The 15,819-nt window shown below is 43.1% G+C and overlaps 1 protein-coding gene across 2 annotated transcripts; it reads left to right on the forward strand.

Moving 5' to 3' along the window:
* The first annotated feature begins 250 nt into the window (after positions 1 to 250).
* ttll1 (tubulin tyrosine ligase-like family, member 1) lies at positions 251 to 9,904 on the forward strand. Of its 2 annotated transcripts, XM_016255111.1 has the most exons (10): positions 252 to 391; positions 1,645 to 1,790; positions 3,394 to 3,602; positions 3,682 to 3,862; positions 3,937 to 4,074; positions 5,117 to 5,225; positions 7,798 to 7,941; positions 8,176 to 8,262; positions 8,709 to 8,872; positions 9,450 to 9,904. In XM_016255111.1, exons 2-10 carry the CDS (start codon positions 1,678 to 1,680, stop codon positions 9,574 to 9,576), a joined length of 1,272 nt encoding a protein of 423 aa, XP_016110597.1. In that variant the 5' UTR covers positions 252 to 391; positions 1,645 to 1,677; the 3' UTR covers positions 9,577 to 9,904. The 2 variants fall into 2 exon arrangements, with proteins under 2 accessions (XP_016110598.1, XP_016110597.1); XM_016255112.1 differs by lacking the exon at positions 7,798 to 7,941 and having other exon boundaries at positions 251 to 391.
* Positions 9,905 to 15,819: the final 5,915 nt, after the last annotated feature.

Below are 15,819 nucleotides of genomic sequence, written 5' to 3' on the forward strand. Positions count from 1 at the left end.
TGAAAGAAGCTTCTGTGTTTTATTTATTTCATTATTTATCCAACTTGAACGTAGACGTAATGAAAACACGCTGCTTCTGCTGTCTACAAGACTCTGAAACTCAACAGCGTTTGAGTTCAGCATTGCTGTTGTAATGCTATATATCTGGAAATGACTGATTTAGATGAAAGCATGTACAGTGGGTGTTTAGCAGGTATTAGGAGAAGGGCCCACACTCCTGACCAGCAGGTGGCAGCTGTGCGCCAACCGCTGTTAAACCCAAGAAGAAGAAGCGGAATGTCGCGGCGGAAGTGGAGCGCGTTGCTATGGGCGGCGGCGGCTGTTGTTGTTGTTGATGCTGTGATGCTGTGATGCTGTGATGCTGTGAGGTGTTCAGGATGAAGCTGTGACTGTGAGTACAGGTGTTCAGTGTGTGTTTGTGTTCTGTAGCCCGTCCACACACACTCGAGCAGCGTCCTCTAAACACGCAGGAGTCGAGCGCTACTGTATTAGCAGAAGAGCTAGCTACAGCTTAGCCAGTTACACTCACTGTTAACATAACCATTCAATGCTTTCTTTCATAAGCTGCGCTGCTGTAAGATGAACAGATAACTGTGTTTGCTTCAGAGCTACGCGGAGGCTTGTCTCCATCAGCTGTTAAACTATATCTCCTCAGGATGTTATATCCGTGTTTAACCTCAGAAATGATGTTTGTGGTGACCGTGCTTTAAAATAACATTGTTAATTAATGTCTCAAAATGATTAACAGTTGAAAACATGCACCAGTAATCAGATGTATCCCGTTACATTACTTTAATAAAGAAGTAGTTACACTGCTTGCTACATTTGAAATACAGTAACTTGTAACCCGTTACATTTTCAAAGTAACCTGCATTGACCGCAAACACAAGTAATAATAAGCTAAGTATTTAAAGTATGATATAGAAGCCAGCTGCAGTGTTTGTGTGAGAACGACTGTACCCTGCGCATGAGAGAATGCGTCTGCTCTGGTTATCAGACACATCATGCTTAATCCTAAAGATCCTAAACGCTTGTTTGAGTAAGAGGTTAATTCTCACACTTTAATCGTGTTTATAGCTCAAGATGTTCCCTGTTGCTTGTGTGCCAGTGATTATTGCAACGCATAGGCTGACGATGTGTTTACAGCAGTGTTTTACATCAGCGTTTACATCAGTGTTTACATCAGCGTTTACAGCAGTGTTTACAGCAGTGTTTACAGCAGTGTTTACAGCAGTGTTTACATCAGCGTTTACATCAGTGTTTACATCAGTGTTTACATCAGTGTTTTACATCAGCGTTTACATCAGCGTTTACAGCAGCGTTTACACCAGCGTTTACATCAGTGTTTACAGCAGTGTTTACATCAGTGTTTACATCAGTGTTTACAGCAGTGTTTACAGCAGTGTTTACATCAGTGTTTTACAGCAGTGTTTACAGCAGTGTTTACATCAGTGTTTACATCAGTGTTTTACAGCAGTGTTTACAGCAGTGTTTACAGCAGTGTTTTACATCAGTGTTTACAGCAGTGTTTTACAGCAGTGTTTTAAGCAGTGTTTACATCAGTGTTTTACAGCAGTGTTTACATCAGTGTTTTAGATCAGTGTTTTACATCAGTGTTTTACAGCGGTGTTGTGTGTCTTTCAGGAGCACGTGTGTGTGTGTGTGTGTGTGTGTGTGATGGCGGGGAAGGTGAAGTGGGTGACGGACATCGAGAAATCAGTGCTGATCAATAACTTTGAGAAGAGAGGCTGGATCCAGGTGACAGACAGCGACGACTGGAACTTCTACTGGCAAGACTTCGCTTCATCCGTTCACACTGACACTGATAACTAGTGATGATACAACACTGACGGAAGTGCACTGATATTATCATAACAAGCATCTTCACAAGCATACTGTATACTGCAGCAGTGTGCAGTACGAGTCGTATGACCGCTGTGCTGCTCAGGCCAGGGTTATTACAGTTAAAGGGGCAGTCTCTCACTCTCAAGCTGTTCCAAACCTGTATGAGTTTCTGCTGAACACAAAACAAGACATTCGGAAGAATGTCGTTAACCAAAGAGATGACGGCAGCCACTGACTCGCATACTGTGGAGAAACTGAGTTAAACTGATCAACAGCATTCTTCAGAATGTCTTCTTCTGTGGTCCGCAGAATCGTCATATTTGTGTGAACTGTCCCTTTAACTAAAAGTAAACCATAAAACTCATATTCACTGCTGGAAATAAAATAAACATGAACTAAAATAAAACAGAAATGTGAAATGTTGTCTGAGATACTAGCTAGAAGCGTTTGTGTGAAAGTTATGAAATTTGGCACACAGATCGAGAACAGTCTCAACATTAATCATAGCAAGTTTGGAGCCTCTAACGCAAACCCTCTAGCGCCACCAACAGCTCAAATTTTCACTCATGTTTACGCTAATAACTTTTGAACCGTAAGGGTTAGAAATAAAATGTTTTTTTCTCTGATTTTGATTCTGATTCCTCATGACACATTGACTGCACTCTATGATGTCATGATGTTTTTCTGAAAACCTGCTTTTTCAGCTTGATATGTCCCTTAGATGTTGGAGAAATACGGTAGGGGTAAACGAGAGAATAACATTAAAAGAAAATGTGTTTGTATCAAAATGGAGACAGTTCAGAACTATTTTCACCAAAATTGGCTCTGATCATATTCAGATTGTGCTGAAGTTACTAAAAGATTTTCAAAAGATCAAACCATCTGCGCATATAGTGCATCAACCAATCTGACCAATTGAACAGTACTCAATTTTCATCTATTGGCCAATTTGAAATTTGTAGTAAAATACTGAAACTTTCAGCACGAGTCTCTAAATCACCCAGTGAAGGTTCCAGCAGACGCCACCTGGTGGTCACAAGATGTAGCAAAGTGTACAAATATGCTTACAGCTTTTGTGAATCTTGTCCAGTGGCCATGAAATCTCTCCTCTTTCTATTCTTCAGGTTTAAAACTGCCAAACTGCATCTAAGGCTGTATTTCTGCAACACTTTGGCGTATTGACGCCAAACTTCATGTGTGTCATTGTCACCTCACACTGACCACACCACATCCTTCTGATAACAGCGCCACCTATTAGTCAAAACTGATAAACCATTAAATCATATTACTAGTCATTGTATTTAGATTTCCAACCATTTTGACTAAAATCATCATTTTTGAAATAGACGCATGCTCCTCATTTCTTCTGTTGTGCTTGGCCCCATAATTGCTGCTTGTAGCTATAGTTTGCAGGAGTTGTTTAATATCAGTGAAAACTCTCACAGTATCTCAGTGATGCTATAATAGCACTGGTTTGATGGCACACTTCAGCAGCACAGTGCTGTCAGACGGAGGTGTTGACAGTCATGTGTTCCCGTCATGTGACAGGATGAGCATCCAGACCATCCGTAACGTGTTCAGCGTGGACACCGGCTACCGTCTGTCCGACGACCAGATGGTCAATCACTTCCCCAACCACTACGAGCTGACCAGGAAGGACCTGATGATCAAGAACATCAAGCGCTACAGGAAGGAGCTGGAGAAGGAGGCCAGTCCTCTAGCGGAGAAGGACGAGAACGGGAAGCACCTCTACCTGGGTAAAGCTCGCTGCTGCTTCTGTGTGTGTGCCGTAGGCTCTGAATGCGCCGTGACTGACTCTCTCTTACTCTGGGACAGATTTCGTGCCGGTGACGTTCATGCTGCCGGCCGACTATAACCTGTTCGTGGAGGAGTTTCGCAAGAGTCCGTCGAGCACGTGGATCATGAAGCCGTGTGGGAAGGCGCAGGGCAAAGGCATCTTCCTCATCAACAAGCTCTCTCAGATCAAGAAGTGGTCTCGCGACAGCCGCACCTCCACGTGAGCTGACCTCCTGAGCTTTGATCCGCTGTGATCAGATGTGGCCTTCTGTCTGAGATGCTGTGCTTTGACAGGTTTGTGGCGGCCAACAGCGGGAAGGAGGCCTACGTCATCTCCCTGTACATCGATAACCCGCTGCTGATCGGAGGGAAGAAGTTCGACCTGCGGCTCTATGTGCTGGTCACCAGCTACAGGCCGCTGAAGTGCTACATGTGAGTATCTCCATCACCGCACGCAGACGGGGGATTCTTACGCATTTAGATGGATCTCAGTATTTTCAGACCTGAGAGAATGTGCATTAATTGCTTAAATCTGAGGGAAAACAATTCATTTGGTAGAGTGAGTGGACTGTTTGAATGGTGAAATTGCACAATGGCTTTAATTATGTTTTAAGTTTATGCTTATTTAATTCATGGATTACTTCTGACTGCGCTTTACGAGCTAGCGGGGCTGTGTATTAGCTGTGTGCAGGACACTATTAACATCTTAGCCATGAGTATATGAAAGTGTGTTACTTTCCAGTTAGCAATACTTCTTAATGAATTCTAATGATGCATGATTGTGAGAACATGATATAGGTCTAGTTTAGTGTGACTATCAAACTGCCAAGGCTTTGATTAACACGATATAATTATAAAGTCTGTTTCTGAGTGAAGCGTAGCACTGTGTTCATTTTCACACGAGCAGCTCGTGATTCCGGATTTTCAGTATCTTTAATTTTAATGCAATAGTAATGAATTTCTTTACTGATTTCTCAAATTTTTATAATTTAATACTATAAAAATATTTTCAATAATAATGATAATAACAATCCATCATTTATTTGTAATTCTGCAATCACTGAACACAATGCAAAATCAACAAAATGTCAAATTTTTTTTGCAGTCAGAGATATTTTCAGGAGTTAAGCCCAATAAGCCAGCACACACCTGAAGTGCACACACAGAGTAACATCCAAATGCCTGTCTTGCTGAGTTTTTACATAAATGCAGTTGCTTATGTCTTAATTGAACATAAACAGCTAGCTGGTAAAGGAATTGCATGTGTATCAATATATTAAATGTGTGCATTAGGCCTTAAAGTGACAGCAGTATAATAAACCTGCAGCTGTCTGTGTCATTCAACAAAAAAAAAAGTGGAAAATATCAACAGTGAAATCTTGGTGGGACTGAATAATGATAATTCACAGCTCTTTGGAATAATTGATTCACCTCCGCATCTCTTGATCTGCACTAAAGGTCTTTGTGTTGTCAGGTACAAACTGGGATTTTGCCGTTTCTGCACGGTCAAATACACGCCGAGCACCAGTGAGCTGGACAACATGTTTGTGCACCTCACCAACGTGGCCATCCAGAAGCACGGCGTAAGTTAGTGTTCATAAACCTACACTATATGGACAGAAGCATTGGGACACCTGATCATTACGCCAGCAGGAGAGAAGATGGTCAGCTGTGAGTGTTTGACCTGTGGAGCTGAGAACTGACTGCTGGTGGAAGTAGTTTGTTTGTGAAGTAATTGGCAAAATCATCAGCTGTTAAAGAGCTAGTGGGAGGAAGCGGAGCAGGACAGAGAGAGTCGAACACTGAAGAGTTTGCCTGTATCTGATGCGCTGTTGATCTCATTATGAAAAGAAGTTTTGGCAGCATGAACCTTGGTGGAAAACAAGGATAGCATTGACTGATGCCTACTGAGGTCAGCTGAGTCTTTTGATTCGTGCCACTTTCTCTCCGCTGCCCTGAGCTTAGTCCGGTGCTCGTGGAGGACATCGTTAACCAGCGCAAATTAACAGGTGTTAAAAAGTATTTTTGTATATTCTAATTTCAGCTAACTGCAAACAACATGCACAATCAGCATGACATTTTAAATGCATTAAGCAGCAAACAAATTAATCATCCCTACTAGCAGATATTTATTCTAAACAACAGCAACAGAAAACACTTACGTGCTCTTACTGTGTTCACTGACAAATCTTTTCTCCTGAGTTTGGAGAGTGGTCAGCAGGTTTTACATATTCTTAGTTACTCCATCTGTCCTCTTACAGAAGATGAAGTCTCTAACCTTTATTCTCTGCCCTCTAGACCCCATCCCCTCACATCTCCTCCAAGCTATTTCTCCTGCACTTCAGCCATCACTCACACACATCATCAACACATCTCTTCTCACAGGCATTTTCCCATCACATCCAAGCAGGCTGGGGTACCTACACTAGACATCTCACTTGTTTAAAGCTACAGACCGGTCTCTCTCCTCCCTTTCATCGCAAAATCACTTGAACGCATTGTGTTCAACCAAGTGTCCTCCTTCCTTTCACAGAACAACCTGCTGGACAATAACCAATCAGGATTTAAAGTTGGCCATTGCCTTCCTGTCAGTCACAGAATCGCTACGGAGTGCAAGAGCTGAAACCATGTGCCTGTATGTCCCTTTGGATAAAAGCTTCTGCCAAATGAATAAACGTTTATGTAAAACGTTTAATGCAGGGGTGCTCAAACTCGGTCCTGGAGGGCCGGTGTCCTGCAGAGTTTAGCTCCAACCCCAATTAGACACACCTGAACCAGCTAATCAAGCTCTTGCTAGGCATGCTAGAAACTTCCAGGCAGGTGTGTTGAGGCAACTTGGAGCTAAACTCTGCAGGACATCGGCCCTCCAGGACCGAGTTTGGGCACCCCTGGTTTAATGCCTTTGCATTCAAAACACATTGATATTATTATGGAGTTGGTCGCCTTTTGAGGCCATAACTGCTTCTGACCTTCTGGGAAGTCTTTCCACAAGATTTTGGAGTGTTTCTGTGGAACTTTTGTCCAATCATCCAGTAGAGTATTTGTGAGGTCAGACACTGATGATGGATGAGAAGAACTGGCTCACAATCTCCATTCCAGTTCATCCCAGAGGGGTTGGATGGGGTTGAGGTCAGGGCTCTGTGTTCTTCCACACCAAACTCATCCAATCGTGTCATGATGGGACTTTACTTTGTGCCTGGGGCACCGTCATGCTGTAATAGAAAAAAGGGCCTTCCCCAAACTTTCCCCACAAAGTTGGAAGCATAGCATTGTCCATTATGTCTTGGTATGCTGAAGCTTTAAGATTTTCCTTCACTGGAAGTAAGGGGTTGAGCCCAAACCCTGAAAACCAACTCCATATTATGCCTACTCCAGCAAACTCTTTAGTTGACACAATATATTCAGGCAGGCAACACGCTCCTGGCATCTACCAAAGCCAGACTCTCCCATCAGACTGAGTCACTGGTCTCCACAGAACAGGTTTCTGCTGCTCCAGAGTCCAGGGTCAAGCTGCTTTCCACTCGACGGTTGGCATTGTAGTGGTGATGTGAGGCTTCATGCAGCTGCTTGGCCGTGGAAACCCATTCATGAAGCTCCAGCTGCACAGTTTCTGAGCTGATATTCATGCCAGTGGACGTTTGAATCTCTTCGGCTCTGGAATCAGCAGAGCGTTGGTGACTTTTACACACCAAGGTCAGTTGTGGGCTAATGGTCAGAGGATCTGACTTGTAACCCAAAGGGTTCGAGTCATGAATGACCACCACTATAACATCACTTACAATATCTAGCAGGAGAAATTTCACAAAGGTGGTGTCCTATCACAGTACCAAGGAGTTCTCAAGAACATCCCGTGTTTTTCACAAATGAGTGTAAATGCAGACTGGATGGCTATTGCTTGATTTTGTACACGTGTGGCAACGGGTCTGATTGAAACTCTGATTGAATTCAGTCATTCAGAGGTGGGTCCCAATACTTTTGTCCATATAGTGTATTTGTGTGATTGTGGTTCATCAAATGCTGCAGGATCTGAACATTTTCTCTGAGGTTTTGTTTTTGATGAATGACATTCAGACATTGGTAAGCAAGACTGGAGTGCTGGGATAGTTTTAAGAGAGGACTGTGCAGCTCATTTAGTGTGTGTGTGTTTGAGTGCAGGATGACTATAATCATGTCCACGGTGGGAAGTGGACGGTCAGTAACCTGCGCCTGTATCTGGAGAGCACCAGAGGACGGGACGTCACCAATCACCTGTTTGATCAGATCCACTGGATCATCGTCCAGTCCCTCAAAGCTGTGGCTGTACGTCAACATCACGACAACACAGCATCTCAATGAAAACACCAGTCACACTGCATGGAAAATACCCTCATATCACTACAGAAGCACACACAAATTACCTACGAAACACTGTGAAACGCCCTTTCTTATGCTCTGACATTCTAATGAAGACAAAGGTTAATCATTCACAGTAAGAGCAGGATGAATAGTCATGCATTGAATGTATTGATCTTATATTGATCTTGTTCACTGCAGCCCGTCATGAATAACGACAAGCACTGCTTCGAGTGTTACGGTTATGACATCATCATCGACGACAAACTCAAGCCGTGGCTGATCGAGGTGAAAACACACTTCACTTCAGTGTCTGAATTAGCTTTCAGTCTTAGATATTCACTTTTCATTTTTTTTGGTTTTGTCATTTTTATTTCTGTTTTAATTTGAGTCATTTTACTACTTCAACCTAAACTTATTAATTTCAGTGACTTTCCAAGGCGACATTTAAAATTTTTGTTTGTTAGGTTTTTAATCCCATATTTAATTTTCTTTCAGCTTTATTCACTATTCAGTGTTGGTGAATCGTTTGATGATAACAGCACTGGTTGGTGTGTGTGTGTGTGTGTGTGTGTGTGTGTGTGTGCGCGTGCATGCATGCGTGTGTGTGTGCGCGTACATGCGTGTGTGTGTGTGTGTGTGTGTGTGTGTGTGCACGTGTGTGTGTGTGCGTACATGCATATATGTGTGTGTGTGCGTGTGCACGCACATCCTTGTGTGTGTGTGTGTCTCAGGTGAACGCGTCTCCTTCGCTCACCTCCAGCACAGCTAACGACCGCATCCTGAAGTACAACCTGATTAACGACACTCTGAACATCGTCACACCAAACGGCGAGATCCCAGACTGTCGCTGGAACCGCAGCCTGCCCAAAGAGGCTCTGGGACACTACCAAGTGCTGTGAGTGACTGTCCTGCTGTATTCACAGCCGTCACACATCCATCAGAGATCTGGAGGGCTTTCTGTACGATAACTGATGAGTCTTGCACAGTGACAACAGGAATCAACTCTTATTATGCATGTTCCAAAAAAACGTCTAAAACATGCCTAACCTAACTAACTATCAACATACACATCATGTTATTTATTTATTTATTTTTTACAAATTTTGATTTATCTTAAAAATATATTTAGCATCTTTCTTATATTTCACACTCAGACATTTAAGACTGAATTTTGCTGACTGAATATGCTCACAAACACAACTAATGTAAGTGCTGCTACCGTCTTTTTCATCTGAAACTCAAAGTTTATGCACTAAAATTAATATATTTTGTTTGAAAACATTCCAGACGGAACAAATTAGGGAAACTAATTGCAATTATTATTATTTATTTATATAAATCAATTAAGAAATATCACTGTAATACTACTGAACTGTATTTAGAAATAATTAGAATTAAAATTGATGATTTTAATGCAATGTAAGGGTTGTGTTGTTTTATCTGATCTGCACGTATCTGTCTGTCTCTCACAGTTACGATGAGGAGCAGGCTCTGAGCGAGAGCGCTGAACGGGACCTCAGGAGCCGCTCGGGTCAGCTGCTGGGGTCAAAGGGCAGCAGGTCGAGCAGCGTCAGGCCCTTCCCGGCCACCTGGAAGTGACATCACATCTGGAGAACTGAGTGATCATGACGTGCCCTGCATGATACGGACGAGTCTGCATGAGTGTATGCGTATATCTGAAGAACACAGGACACAGACTGATGCAGCGAAGCGTCTTCTACTTGTGTGTGTGTGTGTGTTTATATATTTAACTGACTGATCACAGCTGGATTTGAGCGTATGCTCTCAGTCTGGACTGTTTCTCCAAGCTCAAGTCTCAATGTGTTTGATCAGTGTGCAGAATAAACCTTCACAGCTATCGGTACAATACAATACAATACAATGTTTTTTAGGGCTGCCCCCTAATAGTCAGCTAACCGTTAGTCGATGAGAAGAGGCTTGGTCGACCAAAATTATATTAGTCGCAGAATTATTTTTTTTTAAAGATCCACAGGAAGTGGACAGATCGTTAACGGCTGGTCTTTGTGGAAATACAGTACATCGGGCAGGACATCCAAACGCTCACCTATCATTCATCGACCCTCAAATATGGCTTATCATCTGAAATATGTTAGTAGCTGCAACTTTACATGGCTGTTTGCTTTAACGTTATCCTAGAGAAATGTGCGCTGTTCCAAGTGTCTGTGTGGAGTGTGGAAGCTGAACAGTAGCGCACTCACTGCAGGACAGATGGAGGCACCGGAGCGTTTACTTGCTCTAAAAAAAATCATTTTTACTCATACAGATAAGCGTCATACACCTTTCAAATCTGTGAAGACTGTTTATTTGTGTGTATTCACAATAACAACAAAACTTTGCGCTTTTGTAAAATGAAAGCAAACAAGATGCGCTTTCTGCCGTCTCGGTCTCCGTGAACTTGAGCGTGAAACTCCGAAACTCTGTGTATACTTGCCTTACAGACATGAAAAATATATCTATAGAGAGCGAAATGTCTACTTTCAAATGAGCCAATTCAAATGGAAAACAAATATTCTTAGATTATGCAATCCATATGAAATGTGCATACAGGTGCATCCTCTACTGAGGAGATGAGTCAGTGTCGCTGACTTCATCTCTTAAACCGAAAACAAAGAAAGCACTAGTTTATCAATACATTTTTAAAATGTTAATGCAGCCTCCTTACTGTTTTCTCTGACACATTCATAATTATTACTTCTGCCGGTGTGCCATGGCAAGCTTTATGCATGTGCTTGAGCGCTTATTAGGCTGTGTAGGCAATTAAAGGCTTGTTAATTATTTAAATGGCTTATTAATAAGCGTGCAATTAGTCGACTAATGCTTCAAATGAACGACTACTAGTCGACCAGAAAAATCTTTAGTCAAGGGCAGCCCTAATGTTTTTTTATGTAGCACATTTTAAAACAACTATAGTTGACCAAAGTGCTGCACAGAGTATACAAAAGAAAACATATACAAAATTATAAACAATAAAATACAAACTGTAAAATGGGTGAAGTTCGTCAAAACAGAAATTCATTACACAGCAAGTCAAGAAATATTGAATGCCAAAAACAAGTTTTAAGAGTAGACTTAAAAGTAGATAAAGTTAAAGCAGTTATGAAGGCTGATATGAACCGGGAGACTATTCTATAACTTAGGGCCGCCAACAGAAAAAGCACGATCACCTCTGTTTTTAAGTCTTGTCCTGTGAACTTGCAGTAAACCTTCTTGTTGTCTAGACTTTAAAGCCTGCTTGTTTTCACAATTCAAGGGGATATAGATTTGGGTGTCATCTGCATACAGATGAAAAGAGACCCCATACTTAAAACTAAAGTTAAAACTAGATCCTAGAGGAAGCATGTAAAGGGAAAACGGCACCGGACCAAGAATCGAGCCCTGGGGAACACCAGACTTTAAATATATTTAAGATGAGGATTGGTGTCCAATACTAACAACATACCTCCTATTAGTGAGATATGAACGAAGCCACTGCAACACCGTGCCCCGAAGGCCAACGCATGTTTCAAGACGTGATATAAGAGTATTATGGTCGACTAAATCAAAGACTGAGGTTTAACAGAACCAGAGCCATAGACTGACTCCGTGCTGTGACAGGATTTAAAACTTTCCTTCAGGAATTTAATTGATAGTCAAATAAGACTGAAGTTGATTTAGAACCACTTTCTCTCAAATTTTGCAATTTCCCCCATAAATTCAGCAAATTCATAAAGAAAATCCTTATTTGCATGAGGTGGTCTATTGCAAATACCACCAGATTGTCTAAAGAAAGTTGAAACAACTGAACTGACAGTACGTCATGTGGAGCCATCTATTGGTTATATCTGTCATGATCTCTGTGTGTATGATTTGCATTTGCACCAACGGACACACTGCTTCACAATCCAGTGAACCAAAACCACTTCAAACGGTTGTTCCTCTGAACACTCTCTAAATGTGCATGCAGTGTTTTCTAATGTTTTCTAACCTAATATTTTCTCTGTGTTCACGTGCTGACAGGCAGGGCCACCTTAAGATAACCAGAGGCCCCTGGGCTACAGCTTTACAGTAGGCCCCCCTACCCCAGATATTTATTTACTTACTTTTTTAGCTTCCTTATTTATGTTGAATTTCGATTTTTTTTTCTTGTTGATATGCCAGTTAACATTTACAACACTGTTACACATAATATGTGAATAAAAGTGAATATGCAAATTCATTGTCCTCATTTGTAAGTTGCTTTGGATAAAAGCGTCTGCTAAATGACTAAACGTAAATGTGAAGTGAATATGCAAATTCACTCTTTGCCAGAAGGTGGCGCTTGTGGAACAGGATTATAGTGGTTACATAAACTAAACTGTGTTATTACAGGCATTATACAGAGGTTATATGAAAATTTATGATTTAAACATGGTTCTTGCCATGAATATAGCCATAGATGCTGGAATGACGTTAAGAAGGAAATAAACAAAACAAACATCGAAAATAACACTTGGCCAATTTGCATAAATGTGGCCTATTTGGTAATTGCTAACTATCCACACATTTATAAGCTACTGAACTCACTGTGACAGAAAAGTTGTCCGGTTCTTTTCACACAGCAGGGCATAGCTGAAAATGTGAGTGTGTGAGTTTATTTAACAAGCAGTTTATTCATAATCAATCATTAAGCGATCTTACGTTCACGCTGTGGAAATACAAGCAGAATACAGAAGACAACACAAAGCCTTAACATTTCAGCAATATTCTTTGTTCAGTCAACTGTGTTTGACTGGTTGGGACAACATTTGGGCGACTTCTGTTGGTCTGACAGGTTTTGATGTAGTTTCAAGAAAACGTAAGGTTACTTGCATAACCCGTTTCTCTGAAAACAGAGTGAGGCATCTCACTATGGGAATCGCCTCAGGTGTGGTAGACTATGGAAGCACCAATCACAGCATGTCTGTCCGCAGGGAAGACCAATCACAGCTCATGACCAGGAACCCGTCCTGTCCCGTCCTACTGAAACGCCAGTCTAAGCACGCTCTTCCCCCGTGTCATGCAAGAAGGCAAGCTTGGTGAGATACCTCACTCTGTTTTCAGAGAACCAGGGTAACCCTGCATTCTCTTTTAAGCATTCGCTCGGTATCTCACTATGGGAATGATACGAACAACTCCCGTAACGCTGCTTTCCGAAGCCACCGAACAGACCTGGCGAAAATGAAAGATAATCTCTGCATGAGCCATAGAAGGCACAGGGACATCCCGACGGTAAAACCTAATAAATGTATGAGGGGAAGCCCAGCTAATATCTCCCACTGAAATCCCCTGAATAGAGCCCAGGATGCAGCCATACCTCGTGTGGAGTGTGCACGAAGGGCTTATCCCACGATCGCTTGATCTCTGCCACGCACACCGGTGAAGTGGGAAGCAGTTGTTTCGCCGGGGGAAGGCGAGAAGGGAGCCTCTTACCATCGTAAATATCCCTTTTAACACCCAGGTCCCCGGAGTTACTGTTCAAGCGATGTTAAGCTTAGCTGCTGCACTCTTACAAACCTCCACCAAGTCACAGTCTTCCACATTTGTGACCCTGGACCACAAAACCAGTCATAAGGGTCAATGTTTTGAAACTGAATAAATCAGCTTTCCATTGATGTATGGTTTGTTAGGATACAACTATTTGAAAATCTGGAATCTGTATAAAAATCTAAATATTGAGAAAATCGCCTTTAAAGTTGTTCATCCTCCTCATCATCCGCTCATCTCTGAGGAGGCGAGCTAACATCTCAGGAGCGGGAAGGGGCCGCGATCTTAGAGACACCTGCATGGTGGACAGGCCACACTTATAGCTCACCTTGACGCGGTATCTATTAGAGACTGCGCTATTGAAAGTGAAGTAGAGAAAAAACTCAGTAACGAGCAAACAATCCACGACAGAGTTCACCTGCACCGCGTTCGGCATCATCAACCTTAACGGTCCGTCTGTGAACTGAAGCAGAGCAGCTTAGGTGCGGAAGGAAAGTCTTCACGAGGAAGAGATCAAGCATGCTGTTTCAGAGATCACAGCCGTATATATAGGAAGGGGCGGGTTCCTGGGCATGAGCTGTGATTGGTCAGCCCTGCGGACAGACGTGCTGTGATTGGTGCTTTACCACGCCCGAGGCATTTCCTATAGTGAGATACTAAGCACCGGTTTAAAAGAGAACTGCATCTTAGTGTTTGAGACTCAAACGGTTTCGTAAGCTGGAAAATATGCAGCTGCATTTTCTACAGTGCATGAGGTGTGTGTGTGTGTGTGTGTGTGTGAGAGAGTGCAGGTGCTGTCAGTGGATTAAACACACTGCTGATGAAACTTGAGCTCAGCTCTAATTCAGGACTGGAGGGAGAAACTCCTGAAATAGCTTGTGTGAGACACACATGTGCGGTTTCTGCAGCTGCGCTCAGCGCTCATGAGAGCAGAGACACATGAAGAGCCACTGCGGCTCATCTGCAGAATGCAGACGGAGAGAAGATCATGTGCTGTTTAACGTGTGCACAGTACACACACCACACACCAGTTGTGTGTGTGTGTCTGTGTTTGTGTGTTTAGTGAGTGTGTCTGTGTGTGTGTGTTTAGTGAGTGTGAGCGTGTGTGTGTCTGTGTTTGTGTCTGTGTGTTTAGTGAGAGAGAGTGTGTGTGTGTCTGTGTGTGTGTGTGTTTAGGGAGTGTGAGTGTGTGTGTGGGTGTGTGTGTGTCTGTGTGTGTGTGTGTTTAGGGAGTGTGAGTGTGTGTGTGGGTGTGTGTGTGTCTGTGTGTGTGTGTGTTTAGGGAGTGTGAGTGTGTGTGTGGGTGTGTGTGTGTCTGTGTGTGTGTGTGTTTAGGGAGTGTGAGTGTGTGTGTGGGTGTGTGTGTGTCTGTGTGTGTGTGTGTTTAGGGAGTGTGAGTGTGTGTGTGGGTGTGTGTGTGTCTGTGTGTGTGTGTGTTTAGGGAGTGTGAGTGTGTGTGTGGGTGTGTGTGTGTCTGTGTGTGTGTGTGTTTAGGGAGTGTGAGTGTGTGTGTGGGTGTGTGTGTGTCTGTGTGTGTGTGTGTTTAGGGAGTGTGAGTGTGTGTGTGGGTGTGTGTGTGTCTGTGTGTGTGTGTGTTTAGGGAGTGTGAGTGTGTGTGTGGGTGTGTGTGTGTCTGTGTGTGTGTGTGTTTAGGGAGTGTGAGTGTGTGTGTGGGTGTGTGTGTGTCTGTGTGTGTGTGTGTTTAGGGAGTGTGAGTGTGTGTGTGGGTGTGTGTGTGTCTGTGTGTGTGTGTGTTTAGGGAGTGTGAGTGTGTGTGTGGGTGTGTGTGTGTCTGTGTGTGTGTGTGTTTAGGGAGTGTGAGTGTGTGTGTGGGTGTGTGTGTGTCTGTGTGTGTGTGTGTTTAGGGAGTGTGAGTGTGTGTGTGGGTGTGTGTGTGTCTGTGTGTGTGTGTGTTTAGGGAGTGTGAGTGTGTGTGTGGGTGTGTGTGTGTCTGTGTGTGTGTGTGTTTAGGGAGTGTGAGTGTGTGTGTGGGTGTGTGTGTGTCTGTGTGTGTGTGTGTTTAGGGAGTGTGAGTGTGTGTGTGGGTGTGTGTGTGTCTGTGTGTGTGTGTGTTTAGGGAGTGTGAGTGTGTGTGTGGGTGTGTGTGTGTCTGTGTGTGTGTGTGTTTAGGGAGTGTGAGTGTGTGTGTGGGTGTGTGTGTGTCTGTGTGTGTGTGTGTTTAGGGAGTGTGAGTGTGTGTGTGGGTGTGTGTGTGTCTGTGTGTGTGTGTGTTTAGGGAGTGTGAGTGTGTGTGTGGGTGTGTGTGTGTCTGTGTGTGTGTGTGTTTAGGGAGTGTGAGTGTGTGTGTGGGTGTGTGTGTGTCTGTGTGTGTGTGTGTTT

Source organism: Sinocyclocheilus grahami, unplaced genomic scaffold (assembly GCF_001515645.1).
Source record: "Sinocyclocheilus grahami isolate Dianchi unplaced genomic scaffold, SAMN03320097.WGS_v1.1 scaffold1312.1, whole genome shotgun sequence".
Classification (NCBI taxonomy): Eukaryota; Metazoa; Chordata; class Actinopteri; order Cypriniformes; family Cyprinidae; genus Sinocyclocheilus; species Sinocyclocheilus grahami.